Source organism: Chelon labrosus (genome assembly GCF_963514085.1).
Source record: "Chelon labrosus genome assembly, chromosome: 9".
NCBI lineage: Eukaryota > Metazoa > Chordata > Actinopteri > Mugiliformes > Mugilidae > Chelon > Chelon labrosus.
Genome location: NC_140359.1, coordinates 5,810,918 through 5,836,501, shown reverse-complemented (window position 1 = coordinate 5,836,501; position 25,584 = coordinate 5,810,918). Strand labels below are relative to the sequence as shown.

Sequence of the window (25,584 nt, the reverse complement as noted above, 5' to 3'; positions counted from 1 at the left end):
ATTATGGTAAATATCAGTAACGATCAAACCCTTTGAAGAAAATTGTTTTCCCAACATTTCACACTACACATCATGAAATCAAGATCTTTTTATTTTGCATTGCCTTTTTACAACCATTTCACTGACATAAGAATGATTTGTGGTCTTACAAGAGGTTGCTTTCCCCACAAGAGTCTAAATAAAATCAAAAGATAGGGGTGATTATTTCCTTACCGTGGCATCTTAAATGCTTGAAATAATTTTGGTAAAAATTAAGTAGCAAAACACTGAACTTTTATTTGGCATTTGCGTCTTCCTAATGTAGTTCGGTACAGGAGAATAACCTGCATGTCGCAAGATAAAACAAACGAGTCAGGCTTAAAGGCCGCTAAAAGAAAGAAAGAAAGAAAGAAAGAAAACAAAACAAAAAATAACTTGTTGGGGAAATCCAGTCTGCACATCTCCATCTCAGCCCCACGAAGCTGAACATGTGGCCACGTGTGCCGAGGATTTGTTTTAATACATCAGAAAAGCTTCTTTGACTTCAGTGGATGTCATTTTATGGTTTTAGTCCTGCTCCATCATGTTAGGATGGTGTCATCAATCTCTTCATTGGAGTCCGGCAGGCTGGCGATTTTCTTCAGAGACCGGCGGTGACACTCGGACAGTAGGTCGTTACTTGCAGAGTCCAGAATGGCAGTAACACCCTGAAATGCAAAATGAGGAAAAGGTTGGAAATTATAGTCTCACCTGCCTAAAAATATATAATGAATTAAGACAACTGAATATGTTTGGGTTTTCCTGAAGACATTTCACCATCATCCAACTGGCTTCTTCAGTTCTCAAAGACTAGTGGGGAGTTTAAGTTCTATTAGGCACATCTGGGGGTTGTGTGCAGGTCAATGTAGTGAGGAATAAACAGACTACCCACACCTGAAGGACAAGGGACACTCTATTGAGGACAACAACTTCCACATTTTAGCCAGAGAAGACAGATGGTTTGAGAGAGGAGTAAAGGAAGCCATCTTTGTACAACTGGAAAACCCCTCTCTAAACACAGTATTAACGAATGTCCCCAAAAAGTTTCACCACTGTTCACACCATGAGTCTGGGCAACACCCACAGATGTTCCTAATAAACACCTAAACTCCCCATCAGTTATTTAGAATCGAATAGCCACTTGGATGATGGTGAAAAGTGTACAAGACAACTCCAGCTGCTTTAGTTTCAGATTTGTTTTTTAGATAAACCATGACATGGATATCTAAGAATCTTCACAGACATATCTCACCTGCATGGTTTCCTCTCCTTGGCGGAGTCGTAGCAGGTTCACAATCGTGTGTTCGCTCTGGGCTCTGACGCTGGTGTTCTTGTCCTTGGTGTTGTCCAGCAGACTCTTCAGCAGGGGCTTAATAAGGCCAGCGTCCATGGCGGGCACTGATGGGTCTTTGAACACCCACCACAGAATCCGCTCCGACACCAGTCTGATGTCACTGGACTGATTCTGAAGACACTGTGGGACCACAAAGACAACACATGTAACAACAAATTACAATTTGTGGTTGTGTCATCTCTGCTAACCTGTCTATTTGAAAGAACATACAGAAAGCAGTGAAGACTTGGAACGAATTTAATATTTAATACTGTTTTAGGTCCCCCCTTTTGCCACCAAAACAGCTTGAACCCATTGAGGCATGGACTCCAATAGACCTCTGAAAGTGTGCTGTGGTATCTGCCTTGTGTTCTCTAGCGGAACATAAATACTAACCAGGTAATTGGGGAAGAAAACATATATAATTCTCATAGAAGAATAAATTCCTGTTTCACACTTTTAGTTTTTTTCTTTTAATCTGCAGAATGCTCTATTGGGTAGACTTGTGAGCTTGTGGTTACAACATGCAAAGTACACTTAATGCTTGATGTTCAAGTGGTAACATCAGTCATAAGTCGTGAGAACACAGCTGCAACTGTTGGCGTCTAGAAGCCACTGAGGCTAACGGTTTAATAAGCTAACATCCCAATGCAGGAAATGCAAAGGTATAGTGAAAGGATGAGTCTTCGACATATAACTTCCACTTCCGTCATTTCTGAACACTCAACTGAAACACTGAACTCAGACCTCTGAACATATTCAGATATAAGATTGTGAATACCACCAAAAAGGCACAGTTCATATTGTGTTTAATTAAGAGGACGGTAAAGATGACGCCATTTGAAGGCATCATTACGAGATGGTGACAACTCATTTGTTGCTACAAGCAACTCTTCTCACACAACAAATAATCCTACAGATAATTTGGTCAAAGTCTGAGTCAAAGGGAAGCAAATAACTTGTTTAGTGCCACCTCGCTTCCTCACATGTGCAAATATAGAAAAGGGAAGTGAACAGAATGTGATCATCAGCTGAATGAAATGGTTTCTCTTTTACCTTAACAAACTGTGTGATGATGCGTTGGGAAACACCGCTGCCTCCCTCTGTTCGGATATGATGTCTCATCAGGAATCCCATAGCCCTGATCCCACTGGTGGCAATGGGGATCTGGAAATGGAACAGAAGGATAACATGTGGTGACACAAATGAGGACAACAGTAATAGACATACTGTGTAAGAGAACAGTAGTGAACATGAGACTATAGCTTGTATTGATTACATGACATGCATGTGTACATTATATATATCTGAAGAAAACAAACAACATATTTAGACTGCATTTTTTAATTTTCAGTTTAATCTTAGTAATAGTGAATCATATGATAACTTAGTTTTCAGAACTTGTTTTAGGAAGCAGATTGATACACAGTGAATAGATGGTTAACTCAACTTTAGCAACAAGTCAGCAACAAGTTATTTAACTCCAACTGATGCAATGACGAGCTTCTCATTTCTTAAACAACCATGTCTAAAGACACATCCTGTGGACGTGGAAAAGATGTTACTCTGTTTGAGAAGGGTAAAATCATTGGCATGCATCAAGCAGAGAAAACATCTAAGGAGATTGAAGAAACTACTGAAATTGGGTTAAGAACTGTCCAACGCATTATTAAAAACTGGAAGGATAGTGAGGAACCATCGCATCAGGTTAAGAAGAGAGGCAGATGAAGTGATGCACCCGTGATGCTGGAGAAGGCTTTGCCCAGTGGTCAGACTCTCCCATCATCAATACAAGATCTTGGTGAAAAATTAATGCAACACTGGATGGAAATAAATCTTGTGACATTGAAGAAGCTTATTGAAACACTGTCACAGTGAATGAGTGTTGTAATCAAAGCTAAAGGTGGTCCAATGAAATACTAGAGTGTTTGACCTTTTGGGGTTTTTTTTTGGTGGCAACTTTTATTTGGCCAGGCAGTGTATTTTCATGTTGTCTATTCCTCTAAAGGCGGGTTTGTAACGCAGTCTAATGTATGTGTTTATGAACAAACTTTCTGCTCACCCTGTCAGCAGTGGCATTGGCCAGAATTGCCTCTGTCACAGTATCACAGTATTCCTTGGCACACAGCTTCTCAGGAGCAGATTTGACAGCTATAGCCAGGGCCAAGCTACGACCATGACGCACCATCCAGTCCACGCCGGACACGTCCGCTAAATAGAGGTACAAAATCTGTTATCTCAAAGCAGATAGTGAGTAAAAGAAGTACGTGCAGTTAAATTGAGCAAAAATATCTAAATGTTTATCACTGTGTATGATGAGTCATTTGCATGAAGAAGGAATTAGCGCGAAGGATGAGAAGTCAAGTCAGACTATGCATTTATTTTTAGTATATTAGGACAACTCTTCATAAGAATACCAACCCAAGATATTCTGAAGTAGCACACTCTTCAGCTCCTCCTCTGACAGGAAGGCACACAGCACACCAACACAGCCGGCTGAGGCCATACGAGTTGCATCCTGTGGGCGCGCGCGCACACACACACACACACACACACACACCAATCAGACAGTCAGACAGACACAGGTTCTGCGTCACTTATTCTCAAACTGACAAGGAGGCTTAAAAAACCACCTTCATAGAAAACCGCATCCTCTCTGTCAGACTTCCGTTTTTCTACAGTGATCACGGAGGAAACTACAACCCAGATCAACCGTGTGTGAAATCTCTAAGTCTTCATACATTATGCTTTTTATTTGATTCATGAATTGCTTAATGTCTTCAATAACTACTGCAGACCCTGGGTGGAACAGTGGGTGTGTTGCCACAGATTTAAAAAGCAGTCTTCTCAGCTCTACTTGAAGGTGCAAGGCATCTACTGCTTCTGACCTACCTCGTCATGTCCCATCATGCCTAGTAATGTGGTGGTGATATTCTTGCGGATGGCTGGGTCCACCTTTGATCCGGCCCCCTGGATGACAAACCTTAAGGCTTGGAGCATCGTCTCCCTGTGAACACATGCAATGAGAATGATAACTGTGAATGCTAAAAACAGCAGCTTTAATATCTTAATAAATCAAAAGTGTGAACTAAACCACTAAAAGAACAAATCCATAGTGATGTAGGTATTGTGCTTGTGGCAGAAACACTAAACACACAATGAAACAGTGACAGAAGATATGTAATGAGTAGGACATTCACAGATATATTTGTCAGTGCTCTCTGGTGGACATCTAATGTAAAGGAGATGATTTACAGTATTTTAGCTAAACTCAAACACTGAACTGATTTTTCAGCCAATGAAAACTGATGCAAATACTGTGTAAAAACTGAAAAAGCCATGCTAATATCAGCCTTTAGTGTCAAATGCAGACACTTTATTTTTTTACCTTGGAGTGGACATACACTTACTTGCCAGTGTGTATGTGTTGATATTACACAATATTTGATGGGATGGGATATTTTCAGTTAAAAGAGAGACACTGATCAGACTATCTTGTCAACTTTTGCTCCGATGTCTCTATTTTTAGAAAGAGCGCTTTAGCTATTTATATCAGACTCCAGAATAGACAATGCATATTGAATATCATTTGAATTTCTATTCTGGATGTATTTTGTAGCTGATTTAGTGATGAGCTTTATGGAATGAGTGCACACCTGACTCCAGAGTCCTCAGCGTTGCGGATCGCAGCCAGTTGCTCAGTGAACAGCGGGTCGACTTTGGCATGGATTGAAACCAGTTGGCCCAGAGCCTCGGCAGCTCTCAGCCTCACTGCACGGCTTGAATCCTGCAGGGCCTTCAAGAAGGTGGTCTGCAGCTGGGGCAGGAAGGGCTTCAGAGCGATGCCCACCTAGAGGAGAAATCCAGTCCAGAAGTTTCAGTCAAACACTGTGACCTGATATTCTGTTTGCAACCACATTTGACTAGTCAAGTGTTCACTCAGAGAGATGCAGCTACGGACCTTTGCCAGCAACAGGGTGAGAGTCTCAAGCAGAGCAGTCTTCACTGTCCAGGCAAAGCGGTCTCCCAAGATTCGAATAAGAGGTCCAGTGATGTTGATGACCGAGGGCCGCAGAGCCTCAGGGGATGTGAGTTTGATGACCCCTCCTAATGCCTTAGCGGCCTCTTCTTTCTGCTCAGGGCTGCCAGTGAGGACGCCTTCCCTCAGGACCGGCAGGATACAGGTCACACCCTACGCAAACAAAGAGAGGAAGAGAAAGGAAAACAAAATAATGAGCAAGGCTGAGAAAAAAAAACAGTGATTTCTATTCCTGATTAATTGCTTAACTGATATATCTACAATGTCAGAAATGTGTGACTGCAAAGTGACGTATTTAAATGGACTGTGAAGATTCTCAGTCAACCAGGAAAAACAAAGCTAAAATAAAGACAACTGGACTTGCTTGAGTTTTCTTGTTGACAAGAGTTTTTATCCATTCATTTATACATCCACCCACAGATGTTTAAAATAAAAACCTAGACTATCTCTGTTTTCAGATATTTAAGTTGTTGTTTTTTTTCTGAACAGTAAAAAACAACAATCCCAAAGAAAACAAAGCTAAATCAAAATTCTGCAGCAAATTCACACATTTGTGGAGATGGATACAGTTGCTTTTTCCTATATAAAAATTACCTCAATACCAATTTTTGATCATAGACTGATTGTTTGCCAGTTGTGTTATAAATATAAATACCTAATGCAGACTGATGTTGTTTAGCACTCGATGATAAGCTCGGAAATCTGAAAACCAAAGCAACTAAATGTAGGCAGAGAAGAGAGAGGACTTTTGTCAGAGTGTTCTTTTTATAATGTTCAGAATTTAATTTCATAATTATTTTGTTAAGCTAGAAACATAAACGTTATGGTAGAACTGATGGTGCAGAACATAGAAATGGAAAGGCCTCTCCATATGACCGGTCAGAGTAAAGCAAAGTTGAAGTTGTCCAACAACAAGAAGGAGAGAGAAATATTGTAAAAGGTTGAAAGACTAGTGAAATCAACATGCTGTGTTAAGTTAGAAGGTTTGGTAACTTATTACAGCCTTCTTACCTTCTTGGGCAGACAGAAACCAGGTAGATGCTGACCCTTCACCTCTGCAGCTGCTGATCTTATGTCTCTATGCAGATCATCGATGAGAGCAAGTTGGCTGCTCGCGTCCAATTTCTATGGAACAAATCAAAACATTATATTTTCCCTGTAATTAAGAAACAAACGAAAGAACTTGTCTTGTTTTCTTTTTGCACTCATCCTAATATCAGCACACCTTGGTGATGGAGTTGATGGTGTCCCAGCTTTGAGACAGGATCTCTTGGTTGGAGTCATTGAGAAGGCGGATGAGGCCTGACAGTAGGGTGCGTGTGTGGGCACTATAGTCCAAGCGGGTACGAGCAAAGTAGGCGTTAAGGACTGTGACGGCGGCCTGTCTGAAGCCGGGGTCGGGTCCTCGCGTGGCGTCTAGCAGATCCTCTATGATGATCCGCTGACCCACCTCATCTTCCACAGAGAGGATCACTGTTTGACAGCTGCACAATTCCTGAAGCAAAAAGTCAGTTTATTTAGAGAGCTCATTCAAAAACCAATGCAAGATACCACCAAGGTCTGCAAAGAGCTAAACACGATGTTGAATTATTCTTCCAGGACAGAAATTTTATTATGGTTTAGACCTAAGAAGCTTTTGGCATTCAGTTGAAAAGATAGTTAAACACCATGGTTTTCAGCAATAGGTATAATTGTCGTTGTTTGTGTAACAATAGCAGATATGTTTTCTAAAAATTAAAGCAAAGGAGCCATATAATAGGAAAATAAAATGGGGCCTAAAATGGAGCCTTGAGATACTCCACAGGAAAGGCAGAGGAGAGATGTGAAAGAATTAATTGTGTCATAGTTTTAAGACGTGAACAGATCACTTGTCACCCTCGAACTGGATTATATGGTGCAATCTAAGACCACGCTGAGATTTGATGCTAACAGATTTCTTTATGGCCGTATGAAAAGAAGACTCAAAAACAAACAACTGAACAAATAACCATCACTGGTGGTGAATGCATTTACCTGTGCTTCGTCCTCTGTTCCTAGCTTTCCTTTAAGTGAAGAGAGAATGGCAGGTAGGATGACCCCTAGGTGGCGGGTCAGAGCATCTCCAGCCACAGCAGACAGGAAGGCCAGCACCCGGGTGTTCACAGGAGGAGCTGTCAGCTGGGACGACCACAGAGGAAATACGCTTTAGTTATACAGCTAGACACTATAAAGGACTAAAAGAGGACAAATGTGATGAATGTTTTACTTTTGGAACCAGGTAAGGCAGCACAGAGCGACTCTTCACTGCCATGACTTGCTTCAGGCCATCCAAAGCAAACTCAGCTGTTTCCTCATCATCCTGAGAAAACAAATTCATCGTATTAAAAAGTTTAGATTGGAAAGTTTTAAATCCTTTCTGGATTTTAAACGACACTTGTGTCCTCACTCTCTCACCAACTGTTTGAGCAGGGTGGGCAGGATGTCATCCAGTGCCTGGTGACCGATGGTTGCATGCAGCTGTTCAAAGGTTTTGGCTGCAGCCTCACGGACTTCCTCCAGGGGGTCACAGAGAGCTTTCCTCACTGTGGGGACCAGTGACTCAGAGAAGACAAGCACCTAAAGTACAACAGCATCAGGTTAACAATATTTCAAGCTTGGATGAAAAAGTTTAAACTGAAAAACACAAGTTTTTTCATTTAAATTTACATTTTAATGTCCTAATTTGCTTAATGTGTTGGAAATGTTGAGAATATGTTGTGATTTTCATTCTACAAAATTGCCATAAAGGTAGTTTTAAATGTTTGTGGTGCTGTAGGAATGTGTCTTACAGCCTGAGTGAGTGACTCACCGCATCTTTGCTGGTGGACTTCATGATCTCACTGAGGCCGATGCAGACACCCTGTCTCTCATCACTCTTATCGGAGCGCAGCCCTTCCTCCAAGATGGGAATGATCTCAGGGAGAATCTTCTCTCCCAGCTTCCTTACCAGATCACCCAGCGTCCGAGCAGCAATCTAAAACCAAGTTGACAACAACGTCAGTAAAAAGGCCCTGTGTGGCTAGTTTAACCCCAATAGGAATAAACAAACATTGCTGACAGCAACAAACCAGGGGCTGTGACAACAGAGTTGGTTACAAAGTGAAGAGGAGTAATACCGTTCTCTTGTCAGGGCAGGTAGAAGCCAGGAAGCCCAGCAGGAGAGTGAAGAGGGTTGGGAGAATCTCTCGCAGAGTTCGAGGGGTGTTGGACACCACAATCTTCCACACATGGAGCGAAGCCTGTCGGACCACCAGCTGTGTGTCTGAGCGACCCATGTAGAGACCTGAGAGGACTCGGTTACGACGTTCTGCGCCCAGAGCAGAAATGATAGCCTGGGAGGGAGAAGGTAAAGCACAGCCATGATGAAACATGGTGGAACGCAAAGATATAACATTAATTAGTGTCTTTTGTACAAAGAAAAAAAATGTCTTCATACTTTATTGGATGCAGCAGTTCCAAAGTTGTCATCCTCTGAGGCGGTCTCTGTGGTCATCTTTCCCGTTACTCCAGAGATATGGAAAAGCAGATCTCCAAGCAGCTGTACAGAGCTGAACCTACAAACCAACAACAGCACAGATCCACAGTTAGTGAACTAAACAGTGTCATTTAGTCAATCGTTAACACATTTCTGAGCATCAATCTGACCTGATTCTCCACAGGTCATCAAACAGGCCTTGTTCCAGCTCAGGAAGCAGTAGTGCGATGGCGGTCTCAGCGTACATGCTGATGATTCGCTGGCCAGCTCGCAGTGCCGTGTCTCTCACATATTCATTCTCATCAGCCAGAGCCTGGTGGACAAGAGAGAGATGATATGGGCTACTGAGCTACAGTGAAATGTGATCTTCACAATGATATACAGCAAGTATTTAACCTGTCTAGTTGGCTGACTGTCAATCTTTCAGATAATAATAGTCTCTCGTGCAACGCCCAGCAGTTGTGTCTACACCCTAATTCTTGACACCCAAACTCATAAGAGAAACCCCTTTTGTTCTGACAAGGTGGGTGAACAAGCAGGCTACTCCTAGGATTAAACTCAGGCGATGATGGGTCGTAGGAATGAGGTGAGGAGGGATTACTATCACTCTCCAGCCAAGGCAAGTGTGCGTCACGTCAGAAACTCAGAAGTTGCATTTGACTGAAGGGGGCGCAAGATTATAGGTACAGGTTGTGACTTGTACCTAAAATTACGAATTGTAATTTTACTGTATTCAGTAAATCATTTATTTCCAAATACCAAAATTATCCACACAGGAAGGGTGAAAGTAAAAGGAGTGAAAGGAAAATTAGTCAGCGCTAAATGGCAAAGAAACACCAAAGCCTTGTGAGCAGCTAGTACCTTGAGAATGCAGGGGATGATGGGCCCGACGTAGGGAGTAAATTTATCTCCAAAGGTGAGTGGCAGGTAGATGAACATCATGATGTAGCCGTCTCTGACATGGGAAGCGATGTCCACCTTGCTGGCCGTTTGCACTACATCTGGCATCAGCTTGTCCAGCTTCTCCACTCCTAGTCCCGCCATTACTTCCGCCAGACCTGGAAACACCATCACACAAATTATTCAGTGACGCAGTTTTTTTTAATGATATTAAACACGAATCAGAAACACAGTGGAGAGGAACTGACCTTGTGCAGCTCCAGAGCGGTCGACAGAGCTCTGCTCAGAGGCCAAAGTCTCCATGAGCCATGGCAGCAGGTCATCAAAGCAGGATTCACCCATCCCCTTCACCATGGCACCCAGGGCTTTAGCGGAGACCGTGCGAACCTAAAGAAGAGAAGAAGAGTTTCAGCTACACACTTCCATAGCACGTTATCACTGTTGCACTGCTGAAAGCATGACAAACACACCTCTGGCACAGGGTCCAGCAGGGAGGCCTTCAGTCCAGGAATAACACTAGGCAGGTAGGGTGACAGGTCCTATAAGCAACAAAACACACAACACTGTTAAAAAATGTAAGTCTTTGGAATGGGTCACTGTTATATTTGGTTAGCTCTGTGTACCTTCTGGTCAGTGAGGGAATACATGTTCCCTATGATCTGAGCGGCCATCTTGCGAGTGTCAGTGGAGCGGTCCTGAAAGGCTCTCTGAACAATGGGCATAATGAGGGCCAGGGACGGGGCGTCAATGAAGTGGACAAACTTTGTGTCCAGCAGCGTCTGCAGGCACGTCTGGGTCCTTTTGGATGGATCAGTGAGAGCGTCCAGCAGGATGGGAGTGATGGCTAAGAGGAGAACAAGGCTGTTAAAACAGTATTTATACAAAAATTTGCAACACTGACCTTTTTATCACAAGCCTCAATGAAATTATGTTGCAATGTTCAGACATTTTTGAAAACATGCCAGAGGTAGTGACTAGATTAGCATTGTTCTGTAATGACGCTACATGTTTCTCAGTGTACTTGACAACATGGCAATCGGAGCCGAGTCTCTTACCCAGGATTTCAGGATTACGGATAACTGAGCCAATCTGTCGGAGGGCCTGCTGCCCAGCCTTCTGCACCTTCACGTGGGAGTCGGTCAGCACCTCTGTCAGCTTGGGCACGATGCTGGGCAGGCAGGAGGACAACTGCTTGGGTGCACAGTAAGCCATGGCACCTAACAACTCCACTGAGCCTGGAACAAAGACAGTCATGTGTCACAAAATGCTATTGTAAGATTGGAAAAGTCATACAGTAGACCTGCTGGTCAACCCTATGCTTAAAAGTGTTCCTCACCTGCTTTAGTTCTCCAGGACTCCTCCTCCAGGGCCACGAGGAGGGAGGGGAGGACCAGCTTCACCCCATGGGCACTCAGGTTCCTCATCACAGCTTTAGCACAGTCATCTGCAGCCTGGCGTGACAAGTAAACAGGGAGGATAAAACGTCATACAGAAATCCTACACAATTTTACACTTATATTGTGGGGCTGTTTTCACTAGCCTAGCCTAGACTAGCACATGTTACTGTATGTTCTTAAGATATTTAGAAAGAAAATTCATATTTTTTATTTGACCACCTATGAAAGGCACTAACACAGAAGACGCAGTGGACTTGGGATACAACCCGCTTGCTCACCTCTCTAACATACTGGTTTCCATCTCCAAAACAGAGCAAGAGGTGTGGCAGCACATGGACCACGTATGGCTCAAACAGCTTCCCCAACATGTTACACAGCATCTCAAAGGCAAACAGGGCTCCTGCAAAAGACAGCTGATCAGCTTCATTGTTGACACAAAAAAGACCTGTTGCTGAAGTTTTTAGTGCCACTAGGCTTCTTGCATCGTGTATCATGGTTGGATACGGTTACAGACCTTCCCTCCGTCTGAAGTTTTTCTTATCCTGGATGGCGTCTGTTAGTGTGGTCATGATGTCCTGTTGTTTGAGCGCCAGGATCCCAAGACCTTTGACCAGTCCAGCCAGTCCATATGCGGCTCCCTTCCTCTCAGCGTATTTGTCGCTCTCCAGCAGCAGCTGCAACAGGTTTCGTACAATCCCTGCAGCATCCTCTTTGATGGCAGGGACTAAAGGAGGTAAACAGCTGGCCACAGACTCCTGGACCTAGGGTGGAATGACAAAACAAGGCTTTAGTTAAGTATAATATTTCAAACTCTTGGATGCTGAACAGTCACTGGACGAGGATGTAGTCAGGAAGCAGGATGAGTCGCTTACCTGCTGTGATGGTGTAGAGAGTGCAGTGATAAGCTTGGCCATGATGGGTTTGACCTTGGGGTCACTTTTGTCCAGATGTTTGGCGAGTGAGCCCATTAGAATAACCACACTCTGACGGACAGAGTCATAGCTAGCATCTTGAGGGGCGTTCTTCAGAAACTCCTCAAACACCGGCAGCAGGGAGCTCACATTATCCTGGGAAATAAAGCAGGTACAGAAGATAAGGGCACCGTAAAACATGAATCATAGCTGACTGGAAGACATAAGAAATAAAAGTGAGCAGTACCTTTCCGTGTGTGTTGAGCGCTGAGAGAGCAGCGTCCAGCATGCAGCGCCGGACCTCAGTGTGGCGATCATTCAGAGCATCAGGAACAAAGAAGAGGAAGAGAGGGGTGACCTGAGATTCATCCAGGTACTGTGACAGCTTGTTCAGAGACAGAGCGATACCACACCTGATGAAAACGTGTGGGGGAGAAAAAAAAAGCTCAGAGCACAAGAAGGAATATTCTGCCTTTACTGATAGTTGACTTATGTAGAAATAATGGTGGGTAACTGTGCTTTGGTCTACATCTAAGAGCCAAGAATCATCTGATTGACATTCAGAGCAGGTGAGAAAAATAATCACATTTGTTTAGAATTCATTAGGGCCAAAGCTTAATTAAAACTACGCTGGTTTATTGTACCTGGCCTCCCACTTGTCGGGTGGAGCTTCAGAGATGACTCTGCCTAGGGCATCCAGCACAGGAGGTGGCCTCTAGAAGAAAAAAGAAAAAAAACAATATTTGGTCAATAAGCTTAAATTCATCCATGTAAGAATATATAAAAACGTGTATAAGTGCATGGTGCATGCACTTACATATAGTTTCTCATGGTAAAGCTCAGTGAGCTGGACGAGCACTGTAGCAGACTGGTCTGTGTACTGGGACACGGCGCTCGACAGAGCTTCGGCTGCGGCAGAACGGATGGCCTCCTCGTGGTGAGTGACGTCTCCAATCAGCAGTGGGCAGAGCTCAGGGACCAACTCCAGTCCCAGAGACTCCCAGAGTCTGAGGAGGAAGGACAAGCCAAGGAAATAATTCAGTTGTGGAGTTTACAACACAGTTTATATAAATATAAATCATCTTTTAAATGACAAAGAAGTCCAAAAACATTGATATTCCAACATACTTTTATTAAACAGAAAGGGAGCACTGTGCAAGAGGAAGAAAGGAGTAAGAATCCCTATATTACATACTTTTCAGCCAAGGCTCGTCCCTCTTCCTCAACGTCAAACCTGGCAACCCAAAGCCTTCGCAGCAAACTCATCCCACTGGCCTCCGAGGAGTCTGTAGGCAGGGCAAACTCCATCTCCAACAGCCCCTGAGCAGAAGTCAGACCAGGCGTTAATATGTACGCACAAAGCAGTTGATGTATTTACACATGGGTTATATCATTTGTCACAGGTTTTCAGTCAAATGTGTTGAAAGCAACCCTTCCCTCATGGCATTGTTTCTTTCAAATGGGTTCATTATACAATTTAGTTGTGTAGTTTTATAATATGTATGAGTAAATACTAATATTCCCAGCTGCATCGGTGGCTTCGAAACCCCAACAATCATCAACGGGTGCTCTCATGACTTACGATCCATGTTACCATTTGAACATCAAGCATTTTGTGTACACAACTTCTTATGACAAAATGGGGACCGGATTTCTCTTCTGTGGGACAGACCAACCTTCAACTAGATCAAAATGACATTATTCAAAGCTCACCCTAAGGGCCGCATCGCGGACAGAGAAGCAGGGTGAAAGCAGGGCACTGAGCAGGACATCTATCTCAGCCTGCTCTGCTACAGCGCAGCCTTCATCTCCTCCAGCACTGGCACACAACGCTGTCAGGGACTGAGATGCCAACACCTGAAACACAGCGTGAAAAGTCTCACATCACTGGGCCAAGCACCAACACCGCCAACCATGTGGCTATTTTAGGACACAAAAAAAATAAAAACAAAGACATACAGAATATCCACCAATACAACAGTGAAGAGGTCACGTACAGAAAATGAAAGCAATGGATATACTTGATGGAGACATAGGAGTGCAACAAAAATAACAATATCTGTAAAAGAATAAGAAAATAAATGCTGAAATGTAAAGCTAAATAAGAATAAACAAGTGTCTATTTACTTTGTTTTCTTTTTGCCAATCAATTATACAAAATCAGGATTTATGTGGGTAATAATGGACGACACAGTTTAGCCAGGGAGACCCAACCAAGGCCAACCGACTGGCAGTGTGGTTCTTGAGGGAAAAGCAGGAACAGAAAGCAAAAGCAATAGAGAGCAAAATGGAAAAGATAAATTATATTTCAATTTTCACATTCATTTTACCTGTGACACCACAGTATTATTGAATACTGCAGTGCACACTGTACGCACACGCAAGAATGCTTTATCATTAAGACGGCCAGTGTCAGTCAACTCTCTAACTCACCTGGAGTCTCGGAGTGGCTGTGGAAATAATTCTGGTCAGAAGCAGCAGCATGTTGACGCGTGGAAGCAGTTCTGGGCCGTTCTAAGACAAGAAAACCAACAAATGCTACAATAAATAAGCTCCATTTACACAAAGTAAGAATTGTGTCATTCAAATCTTTATGTGCAGGTTGCAGACAGAACATGCAATGTAGTGGTTCGTCTCTACCTCGTCTATAACAGTGTCATCGGAGTCTGTGCTGGCCCGAAGCTGTGAGTGTTCGTTGATGACTTGCAGCGCTCTGATCATCAGGTTCTCGGTCTCTTCAGTGCTGCCAGAAAGCTCCCTCAGTGTCGCGTTGAGGAGAGGGAAGCAGAAAGAAAAAGCTGGAGCAGGGAGTGGAGACACATCTATGGGGAAAATAAAACAACAAGAACAAAGAAGACAGCGGTCAGTATGCAATCACTACACCCTGTCGACTAGACGTTTATGGAAGTTAGTGCATATTTAACCAGATAATGCACCAATTGCATATTTTACAGTGCATACAATTTGACAAAGTTAAAAAACTTAATGTAAGTCTTAATATAAGGGAAGTTTCATGGTCATATTAGTTATTTTAAAATTCAACCTGTAGCAGGTTCTGATAAAAATATATGGAATTCTACAATAATTACTGCCCCTGAAGACAAATCCACTCCCTGAATTTTTTTCCCCCTGCCATGTGTCAGAGATCTCTACTTCACCAGCACTTAAATACATCAGACCCTCCTGCTTTATTCCTATCCACTTGTTTCAGACCTCATATTTAACCATATATACCTCATATGCATATTTAAATATATATTTTTAATAACAAAAACAATATTATATGTATATAAGTATCAACTGGGGAAGTTTTATGATGACAAGTATTCTCATCTGTATTGTCTTTATTTTTTCAATTATTAATGAGGGATTGTCTCGGCTACCCTTTTTAGACAGACCGCTGTAACCAGTAGCTTTCAAATAGATGTGTTGTTTCACTTTTTGTGATGAACCTTCATCCTATCAGTGTGCTAAAATGTATCGTTTTCTCTCCCATAATTTCATTCAGTCTATCAGGCAAGACTTTAATCCTATGTCCCTAAAATAAAGTGAGGTTTCCCAGTCTGAACATATACAAACAATATGAAACATAAGATGCATATAAGTGTGGCTATACAATATCTAGAAATACCGTGGTTGTAGTCACTTTTTTAACTGTGCTTTAAAGCTGTTCTGAACTAGGTCCATAATTGTCCTCACCTCCCATCTTGCTGTCTCTCTGAGGGACGGTGTAGTTATGTAGTAGCTGTACAGTGCGGTTGGTGGCCGTGTTCAGGTCCTCTTGTTCCCAGGCCATGTCCAGATCGCACTCAGGCTTCAGTAACCGTAAAGTCACATGACCCACAAGTACAGCTGGAAGGAGGAAGAAGGAAGATGATAGACAAAGGGATAATGAAGTAAGAAGCCAGGACTATAGCTGTGTCTAGCAATATGATACCAGGATAGACCATGTACCCAGATGATGAAGGTGTTTGGGCATGAGGCACACCCCGATGTCCAAGAAGACCTGCTGGATGCGTGGGGCAGCCAGAGGGGAGTTGAGCAGGGGTATTAGACCCTGGAGGACAGAAGGGAGCTCACTGGTGATCTGAGCTGGTCTCTCTTTTAGAATGGCTTCCATCAGACCCACCAAACTCTGAAGCTCTATATCCATCTGAGGTAAAATAAGAAAAAGTTAAAAATATCCCACTTTAAACACTCGGTTTCAAAGAACTGATTTTATGAGCTTGGTCGCATACCCCTTGAAGCTTTTTGCGAATAGCAGACTCCCTTTCCAGCTGCATTTGCATCATTTCCTTCTGTTTGCTGGTTAGCTGCACCTCATCTTTGATGCCTTTTTTCTTCTTCATCTCCTACGAGATCAAATAAAACAGAAATAAAAAAAATGTGTTCCAGACTTTAACTTAATCAAATAACTTGATCTTGTCTTGATCAGTTCAGTCTACCTCTTGTAACTCCAGTTCTATGATCTGTTCCTTGTAGGAGTAGGCCTTGTTCTCCCTCTTCATGTTTACTTTCTTGGTGTTTTCCTTCTGGGCACTGCAGCCATTTTACAAGTGGAAGACATGAGCAAATAAATCGTAAAGCTCAGGAAATGACTGCTTAATTCAAAAAATCCACAGTGTAGGAGAGGCTGTAGGTTACCTCTGGATGATGCTATTGTCATACAGTTGTCCCTCGGGTGTCAGCATGATGGCGTACTCCTCCTTGGTGACCTGAAGCAGACCGGGCTGGGAAAGCCCTTCGGTGACGTGACTGATCACTCGTGGCAACAGCTTTTTGGGAGAGATTCCACACAAGGCACTAACTGCGTTTTTCACCGCCTGAGGAGAAAGAAGTGACCAAAAAATATTCAAAGGCCTGAAAAAGATTAAATTTGAAGAAATCACATCTGGTACGTCATCTTTAATGTGATTATTGCATTTTATTAACATGCAGACACGTGTAATAACATTTCTCTGGGCCTATTCCTTCTTGTACTGTTGTCGTCTTTGACTTAATGTCATTTACTCTGACCAGTCTTTACATTATGACCACCTGCCTAATACTGTGTAAATTCCCCTTTTACAACTAAAACAGCCATGACCCATCGAGATCTGAACTTCACCAGACGTCTGAAGGTGTGCTGTGCTATCCGGCACCAAGACATTAGCAGCAGATCCTTCAAGTCCTGCAAGTTGAGAGGTGGAGCCTCAATGGATCGGACATGTTTGTCTAGCAGATCCCACAGGTGCTCAACTGGTTTGTGTGTTCTGACAGCTTTCTATTAGAACCAACATCAACTTTTCAGCATTTGATCTACAGCAGCTCGTCTGTTGTATCAGACCCATGGGCCAGACTTTACTTCCCACAATGAACTATTGAACCTGATTCACGTCTTTACCTTCCTTGGACCACTTTTGTTAGTTTATATCAGGCGAGTCATTCCGTTTTATTTTAATCTGATTTCTTACTACTTTTTCAGGTTTTTACATCTCAGTCACAGCAAAGTACTACTTAATAACTTTGTGTAACTCAATTAGTAAATACAAAATAGGGAGCTGTGTGTTACTTCCATACCTGGTTGTCGGCATTGACCTCCAGCAGATGTGGCAGAATAGCCTCCAGTTTCTTTTCTATGAATTCTTCTGCTTTTAAGTTCATGGAGGAGAGCAGAACAGGCCAGAGACCGGAGCGAGCTTCAACTGGAGAAAAAAAAACATACACAGAATAAATGAGATTGCAAAATAGGAGCAACTCCACTCCAACAAACCAAATTAAAAACCTGTATTTCTGTTGTTACCTATGGATGGATGATGAGTGACTATGAGGATCTCCATGGCCAAATTCTCTGCTTCAGCTGGGTCGCCCCATTGGCTGGCTGCGGAGCAAATAACACACAGTGCATCCAGCAGGACACGAGGGGGAACGTAGCTGCGACCCAGCTCAGTCAGCTCTCCAGACTCTGACACCAAGACGTCCTGGGGCAAAATCTGAAAACACACAGTGAGAATACAGTTGAGGAAAAAAACTCATTCTTTCATTGCAGTGTATATGACAAAAGAACAGGCAACTGTACCAAACACAAGTAAAGCACAATTTATTATTATTATTAAGTACATGTACAGCAGCCTAAATGGAATAATCACTTTGTGTTTGTTGATGACGACCCGGAGTTCTCCCAGAAGTCCGTGGGCAAGACTGGATCCGCCCAGGGAGGAGAGCAGCTTCCTGATAGTCTGTTGAGCCCTCTTCCTCACACGCCAGCTGCGGGACAACAGAACTGCGACGGTGGCGTGATGATACATCCTACAGAGCAGTTACATGTGGGAGGAAATGTTATTAAGGCACTGAACTGTGTCCATATTTCCTGCACAAAAAGGACAATAGATGATTCTAAAGAAATGCCCCCACAAAACAAACAATGCATACATTGTTTATATTCTTAAGAAGTTTTCATTGTTAAGAGTTCAATAATTTTCCACGTTAACAGAAAGAAGTACTCACTGTGACTTGGTGGTGTTAAGTCTGTGTGCATGGTCCAAAAAGAGCCTTTCACAGAGCAGCAGCACCGTGAGCAGAGCTAGAGAAGGAACGCAACAAAAACAAGAAACCATTTTATGTCTCGACATTTTAAACTTCACGTTAATTAAAGCTAGTACAGTTTTCCATGTTTAAAATGGCCTTACTTTCTTCACTGGCCTGGGAGAGGAACTTCTCTGTAGTGAATAGGGGCTTCTTCTCATCCAACACCAAGTTCCAAAAGCTGGTGAATTTGGCTTCTGCAGAGACAAAAAACCAAAACAAATGTCATTTACTGTTCCTGTACAGCAACAATTACGAAGCAAAAGGAGTGAGAAGAAGTTACTGTTCACCTGTTTGAGTCTCCAGCATAGCCAGTCGAGTCAAAAGAACAGAAGCTGCCACCCCTTCAGCCAGCAGAGCATGCTGGGAGTTTTGTGCTGCAGCCTTCTCAACTGTTTGGAGGAGCAGCGGGATGAGGTCCGCGGCTTGGGCCAGATTGTCACCTAAACACCAGGGCAAACAAACACGATCAAACACCTGATCTCCATTAAAGGATCTGAGTAAAACATGCAGCATAACATCTCCTGTTGAACTGACCTTTGAAGGCCCCCAGCATGGCCTGAAGGTAGGCATGTCGAACCAGAGAGGTGGAGGTCTTGAGGGTGAAAGCTTTCTTAAGCCAATCCAGCAGAGCAGTGGGAACTTCCACTGTGAGGCGACTGCTCCACTGAGAGAGCACCGATACTGCATGCACCAAGGTGCCCTCGTGAACTGGACAAAATAAAAAGCAGGAGACTGAACCACTGCACTGTGACCAAGCAAAGACGTTCCAGCAGCAAGGCATGCTCTTCTATTATGTGTTATAATATAATTATATAATAATATAAGATAGTATAGGATTCTGAGAAGAGGGAGAGGAAGCGTGATACCTTCTTGTTGTAAATAGGGGATGAACATCACAGTTACTGCAGAGCTGAGAGTCTGGCTGGAGGTTCCTGACACAGCATGGTGGCTGCAGCTGGCAATTCCTACGACAACAAGATGAAAAGTTTGCAAAAATATCCAATGACAATTCTATCTCATTGATGGCTAATACTTATAGTACTATTCAGTGTTTGAAAGGCCTCTTACCTGACAACACACTCATCTTTTGGGCAACAACAGTGAGCTTTCCCTCAGACCCTGAAAATAAAAGATTTATTCTTAAAGTAAGCAAAACCAAACAAGACAAAACTCAAGTCAAATGGGAAAAATATTAAGTTCACCTCCGAGGATCTTGAAGAGGTGTGTGACGATGTCTTGCACAGCAGTGGGGTCGCTGCACTGATGGGCCAGGTTCTGCATGGCCTGGACTGCTTCCTCCATGAGCTGGGCATTATTGGCTTTTAGCTGGCCTGAAACACAATCATCATAAACATCAATATGATAAATAGACTGGTCCGTTTACTTCCCGGTTACTGATGAGCATGTTATGACAGCTGAGTGCATGCTTTAAAAATGGGTTCCACCAAATTAAATCGATGGGCCTTACTTGCTATAGCCTTTCCAATATCCATGGCATACTGACTGAGGTCGAGAGTTACAGTGGAGAGAAGGCAGGAAATGGCTGGGAAGAGATCAACAGTATTTTAATTGACTGTATGAGATTTAAGCAGAAAACGATTAAACACAATGAGATGAAATAAAAGCTTCTAACTCTGCATGGCGTTCTCTGGACTCCGGAGCATCGTCTTCTGCATGGAGGGCAGCAGCAGCTCCTTGAACTCGGAGTGCGACACGTGGCGCAGTAAGGAGCCACTTTTGTCCAAAATGTGCTGCTGTGGTTTTGTCTTGCTCATGAGGACCGCCTTTATGTACAGGTCCAGCATGGCACCCTGAAAAATAGAAGACACAAGGTCGTGCGCTCTTTAAAAACATTGTCAATGCAGAGCAAATTACTTTGACTGACCAAGGGGGCAAAAATGATAAGGAAAGAAAAAAAATATTACCTTATGCTTCTCTATTGTAGCTTTGTCTTTCTGAGCAGCGCAGAAGTCTAGACAGACTCCGAGCATAGCCATCGTTGTAGGGGACTGGTCTAGAGTCAACAGAGTGCTGATGTAATGATCAACCAGTCCAGGGTTCTGGTAACAACAAATAAAGTGACAAACATGTTGAGCATTCTTGTGTGTATTACAGCTTTTATTTTGTGACCTTCTTGCCCTTCTGGAGGATTACAGGAATGATAGCAGTCAGTGGTAAAGTGGCATTTATCTGGACAGTAAGAAAGGGTCAGTTATCTGTAACAGTGTGAAACACAAGTAGCTCACACACAACACAAAATCACTGCTGCTATACAACTGTAGGACAGTGAAGAACTGTGCTAATAGATCCATTAGTGAGGTCATAAGGAAAGCTTTTTAATAACTTCGTCTCATAAGGTTTATCTTTAGGTTCATTCCTTCATGCTGTAAGATGGCCTACTGAATATGTGGACTGGATATCTGACAGCTTAGCAGAAACAAGTTGACTAATAAAATGTCTAATGAAACTCTGACACAATAAAATAAAAAAAAATTAAAAAAAACAATTCCCAGGGACCAATTTGTGTGTTTGAACATGATTATTATTACCTGGGGATGCGATTTAGAAATTTACCCCCATGTCACCCCTGTGACGTATAAACACAGGACAAGCAAACTCTACATGCCAGATATAAGTGATGCACCTTTTTAACCCCTACACTTATTTGACAGCTTAAGTTACTTTCGAGTTAATAATAACAAGCTACCAGTGACTATTTAAATCAGCTCCACCTTTACTAATGTGAGGAACACATCAATGCATCAATAAATTAAATCAAATGCATCCTAATGTGCTGTCCCACATATCATTTATCTCATCTTTTTTTTCCCTCTTCTGATGGTTTTGAGCTTGATTTTGCCTGAATGTGTCCCCCGACCTCCTATCCAAACTTTATTTATTTATTTATAATTGCCAAAACAGCCTTCATAATTCTCGAGCAAAAGGAGGCAGGGAAAATGCAAAGGAAACGGAAGATCCTTAAGAAGATAAAAACGGAGGCCTAATCAAAAACATAACGATGCACACGTGACTCATTTGATCACAGGACGTCTGCTTTTGGAGAAATAAAGCAGGTCATTTAGGGAGTCATTTTGTCAAATTATCAACATCACAGACGATTCCTACAACTGTTACAAATTACTAGAAGTCCCCAAGTCGTACTAGTCACGTGCAAATAGGGCATTATACTGCCTGTGTGTTTCATACTCACTTCCCTCCAGAGGTGACTGAGATTCTTAAGGCTTGATTTCTTAGCCGTGGTCTTGGCTCCACCCACCACCTCGGCAACAAAAAGGCTTTGAACCTCCACCTGAGAGAGGAAAACATCCAAAATAAAAATGTGACCCTGGTCTGATCTGGACACATTATTGATGACTGATTTGTGAAGTCTATTAGACATTTCAGCTTGTAACCATCTCCATGGTCTGACTACAAACCAACCACCAGCAGTTTTCTCACTGACCATTTTCTTCCAGATGGCTCCCTCTCTTTTCTCAGGGGCAGAAAACACACTGGGCACTAAAAGGCAGGTCCAAGATAAGCCGATGAAGGCGGCAGAGCCAGAGCTTTTACTGCAAACATAATAAAACAAGCATGAGAACCAGGATATTATGCAGTCTAAGACACACTCATATATTTTTATTAAATTTGTTTACAGTTTAAATGTTTTTTATTCCAGAAAACATATTGCACAGCACTCCAATAATACTGATAAGACACTACACAGAATAATTTAAGCTTAACCTGCCTGTTAGACACACAGTCAATTCCTGACAGTTCTATGCAGACATTTGAGCAATGATGATGCATCTGTTCTTGTTTATAATTCTTTAAACACATGCAGGAATTAATTTAATGCCACAGCTGCAAACCTGCAGCATTCAGGTACCTGGGCTCTCCATTTTTGCTGGTGACTCCACAGTTTATCAGTGAGTGGAGGAGGCTGGTTACCAGGATATTAGGCTGACTGTCAGCCAGCTGGGCAATGACAGAGAGCAGCTCTCTGCGCGATGCAGCATCCCTGAGAAGCACAGACGTCGACATAAACACAAAAAATACTGAAAACAAGAATGTGTAAGAACACCCCTTTGTGTTTGTTATGGTGCGCCATGAACCTACCGATATCTGTGTGGAGTGAGACAGAAGAGCTTGCATAGTCCTTTGACGGCAGGCTCTGGTAACTCTAAAAGAGAACATTTAAAAATTGTTGTTGGTTGAAGCACGCTGTAAACGAGCAAATTACAGTTTAGAGAAATAAATAACAAAAAAAGTTCCCCACCTTTGCCCTTTATGCATTGCCTCAGGTCTCTGAATATCTCTTTCCGCTCTTTCACGCTTGCTGTAGTCACTTTCACAGCAAATTTCTTCAGCGTGTCTGAAACCTGAAGTGAGAGTCACATTTAGAACAGAAGAGGGCTAATCTCTTGAGTTAAGTAAATCACAGCAGACAAGGAAACACATCTTATTGATAAATTTCAGAGACTGGTGACTTTTGGTGATTTTCTTGGTGAAAAAAAAAAGCAAAACCACACTAGACCACTATTTTAGGAACATATGTGGGTGGTGTAGACTTAAAACTCACAAGGCTACAGACTTGTCCAATACCTGCAGTTAGAGGGATTTGTTCAGATTAACCTGGGCACTGTCCTGTTCTTCCCAATCAGTGGTACTCTAAAGACCCATTCATGGCTAGTAACTACGGAGTGAAAGAAGTAATCAATGCGAAGCTGGAAAAGCCCTCTCTGAACGCGAGAGGTGGAAAGAGACACCACCTATCAGCCAATTACAACACAGTCTTCACATCTGCCCTTGACAAATTTCTGTTGACCCCTTGAGTCTGGAGTTTCTGGTCATTAAACAATTAGAGAACCAGTAACTGTGAAAAAGAGACACCACCCTGGTTATTTGGATCTAATCAATCTAACTGCAGATGAATATTTGGTCTTTAAGAGACCCTCATCATGTGGGTTTCAGGTGGACACCATTCACAGATGTTCCCGATAAAAACTTAAACGCTTCACTAGTTAGAAATCACGAAGCTACTTGATTGAAACATCTTCAAGAAAACTCAACCAACCAAGTCCAATTTTCTTTATTTTAGTTCTGTTTTTTGGATATATTATGAAGGCTGTAAACACAAACAAATAGTTTACATCAACTTACTGAAAAAGGCTCATCAATGCGTTACACTACTTGCAATTTTTCTTGATCAAAACACTGAATGAATGTCTAATTAATAGAAAAGTCGACGAGTTATCACAGCTCTAGTAGTCAATCATATTTGAGGCCTTAATGTTAGGACAGGACTGTAATCCTTATAAGATGTATTACATTTAAAATGTTCTTTGTGGATTTAAGTCTCTCTAGAATTATACAGAAAGTGGCAGTCCACTATAATGAAGGCATTGCTTTTGTTGCACATGAACTGCTAGAGTAATCAGCACTGCCTGTACTAACAGAGTCACTACACGAAACAATGTGGTGGATACCTGATGCACTCACAACACATCAGTTAGCTAAACTTGTTACATGTGGAGGGCGGGGCTTAGTTAAATCACACAACATGATTGTTGGCTTGACTGAAATCCAGACCAACCGATGTTAATGACAGTACATAAGTCCCCGAAGAGCTATGAGAAGAGTATGTACATTAAATATCAGCTGTCCATTCGCTGTGTACAGAGACAAGTCTTCTGTCCGTATGGGCAGCTTGTCGTTAGCTTCAGCAGCTGAGTCTCGTGAAGTCATACTGAGGCTACGTAGCACTAAGCTAACAGCCTGCTAGTTAGCTCTTATAGTTTTACCGTCTCAGTGTCTCGTTGAACGCTAAAATATGTTCAAACCCACGGCGCTCGTGATACGACATATTTACTTTCTACGGTACATGATTGTCCTTCTCAAAGTAGATAGCGCACAGTTACAAATCCTGCCACACAAACCTGCGTGTCCGCCGCCATCTTGCCGGTCTTGATGCAGGAAGGACTTGGTGATTTCAGTTCCGGGTTACAACACTTACGTCACCCCCTCTTTTTCGTGTTCATCTTCTATTGGGGTTTTTTCCCCCCACATGGCTCATCATGTTGTTTGACATAAATAACCTGTTCACCAGCTTTGCACAGAAGAGCAAGCACCATAATCTTAAAAAATAAATAAATAAATCAGTGTTCGCCGGTTCTAAGGATGAAGGTGGCCTATCCTGTTTCTAAAGTGAAACAGACTCGTTATGGTACTTCTATTCCATGTGACATTGTCAAAGAAGAAGGAGGTCATCTAATTTTAAGGAAATAAAATTATTAGTTGCCATTGAAACTACCCCTATTTTACCATTTGGAAGCTGTGCTATTCTTATAACTTCTCTCCACATCAGTCTTTTCCATGAAATACTGAATGCATTGCCAAGAGGAGTACATTTTGTTGACAAAAAATATTATTTTTATTTTTGTAAAGGATTTATTTGATTGCAATGGTTGATTACTTATCTGTGAATCCTTTCTTAAAGTGAAGGAATTTCTAGTTACAATAAAACAGTTCAGTTTTAAATCCATACAATATCAACAACAAAGTCCTCATGTACGCGAACATACCTGACAATAAGGACAATTCTGATTTTGATTAAATACATAAATTTAGATGGGAAACAATACTGAATTCTCATTTTATGGATCTGTTTATATTTTGTATTGCAAACAAAGTTAACGAAAAAAGAATATTTATCTTTTGTTTCACATTTTGAGTTACCATGACAAATACAAAAGTAAAATACTTTAGTGCTTGTCTATATATTAGCCAAATCTAAGATTCATTTTCCCCAGTTTAGTCTTTGATATGATAGTCGTCAGGGTTGATGTAGAAAACTGCAATATGTGTTACAAAAATAATACATTTCTACTGTGTCTCCTGAAAGTCTTGAAAAAAAAAAATCCCTT

The 25,584-nt window shown here is 42.2% G+C and overlaps 1 protein-coding gene across 1 annotated transcript; it reads right to left on the bottom strand.

The window, feature by feature from the left end:
- Positions 1-73: 73 nt before the first annotated feature.
- On the bottom strand, positions 74-24,627 carry gcn1 (GCN1 activator of EIF2AK4). The gene is made up of 57 exons (XM_084551563.1): positions 24,598-24,627; positions 22,938-23,040; positions 22,778-22,841; positions 22,548-22,679; positions 22,122-22,230; positions 21,870-21,968; positions 20,584-20,718; positions 20,292-20,469; positions 20,127-20,201; positions 19,861-19,989; positions 19,727-19,777; positions 19,525-19,623; positions 19,193-19,366; positions 18,946-19,098; positions 18,760-18,852; positions 18,578-18,653; positions 18,220-18,379; positions 17,874-18,063; positions 17,651-17,775; positions 16,736-16,914; positions 16,537-16,630; positions 16,330-16,443; positions 16,046-16,244; positions 15,791-15,943; positions 14,732-14,913; positions 14,525-14,605; positions 13,805-13,948; positions 13,287-13,411; positions 12,909-13,098; positions 12,736-12,806; positions 12,339-12,504; positions 12,053-12,247; positions 11,695-11,941; positions 11,459-11,580; positions 11,120-11,234; positions 10,839-11,018; positions 10,407-10,627; positions 10,254-10,322; positions 10,032-10,170; positions 9,745-9,941; positions 9,054-9,196; positions 8,845-8,962; positions 8,525-8,740; positions 8,218-8,382; positions 7,824-7,985; positions 7,636-7,728; positions 7,404-7,547; positions 6,616-6,885; positions 6,402-6,515; positions 5,313-5,543; positions 5,008-5,201; positions 4,244-4,358; positions 3,773-3,869; positions 3,414-3,562; positions 2,408-2,518; positions 1,271-1,492; positions 74-686 (listed from the first exon to the last, which is right to left on the bottom strand). The coding sequence occupies exons 1-57, from the start codon at positions 24,613-24,615 to the stop codon at positions 561-563; spliced, it is 8,016 nt and encodes a 2,671-aa protein (XP_084407689.1). The 5' UTR covers positions 24,616-24,627; the 3' UTR covers positions 74-560.
- Positions 24,628-25,584: the final 957 nt, after the last annotated feature.

Coding starts and splice junctions, on each gene's coding strand:
- gcn1 (XM_084551563.1), bottom strand. Junction 19,099..19,192: donor CATGCTGGGGGCCTTCAAAG/GTCAGTTCAACA, acceptor CCTGGTGTTTAG/GTGACAATCTGGCCCAAGCC. Junction 12,248..12,338: donor CGCTCAACACACACGGAAAG/GTACTGCTCACT, acceptor TTTATTTCCCAG/GATAATGTGAGCTCCCTGCT.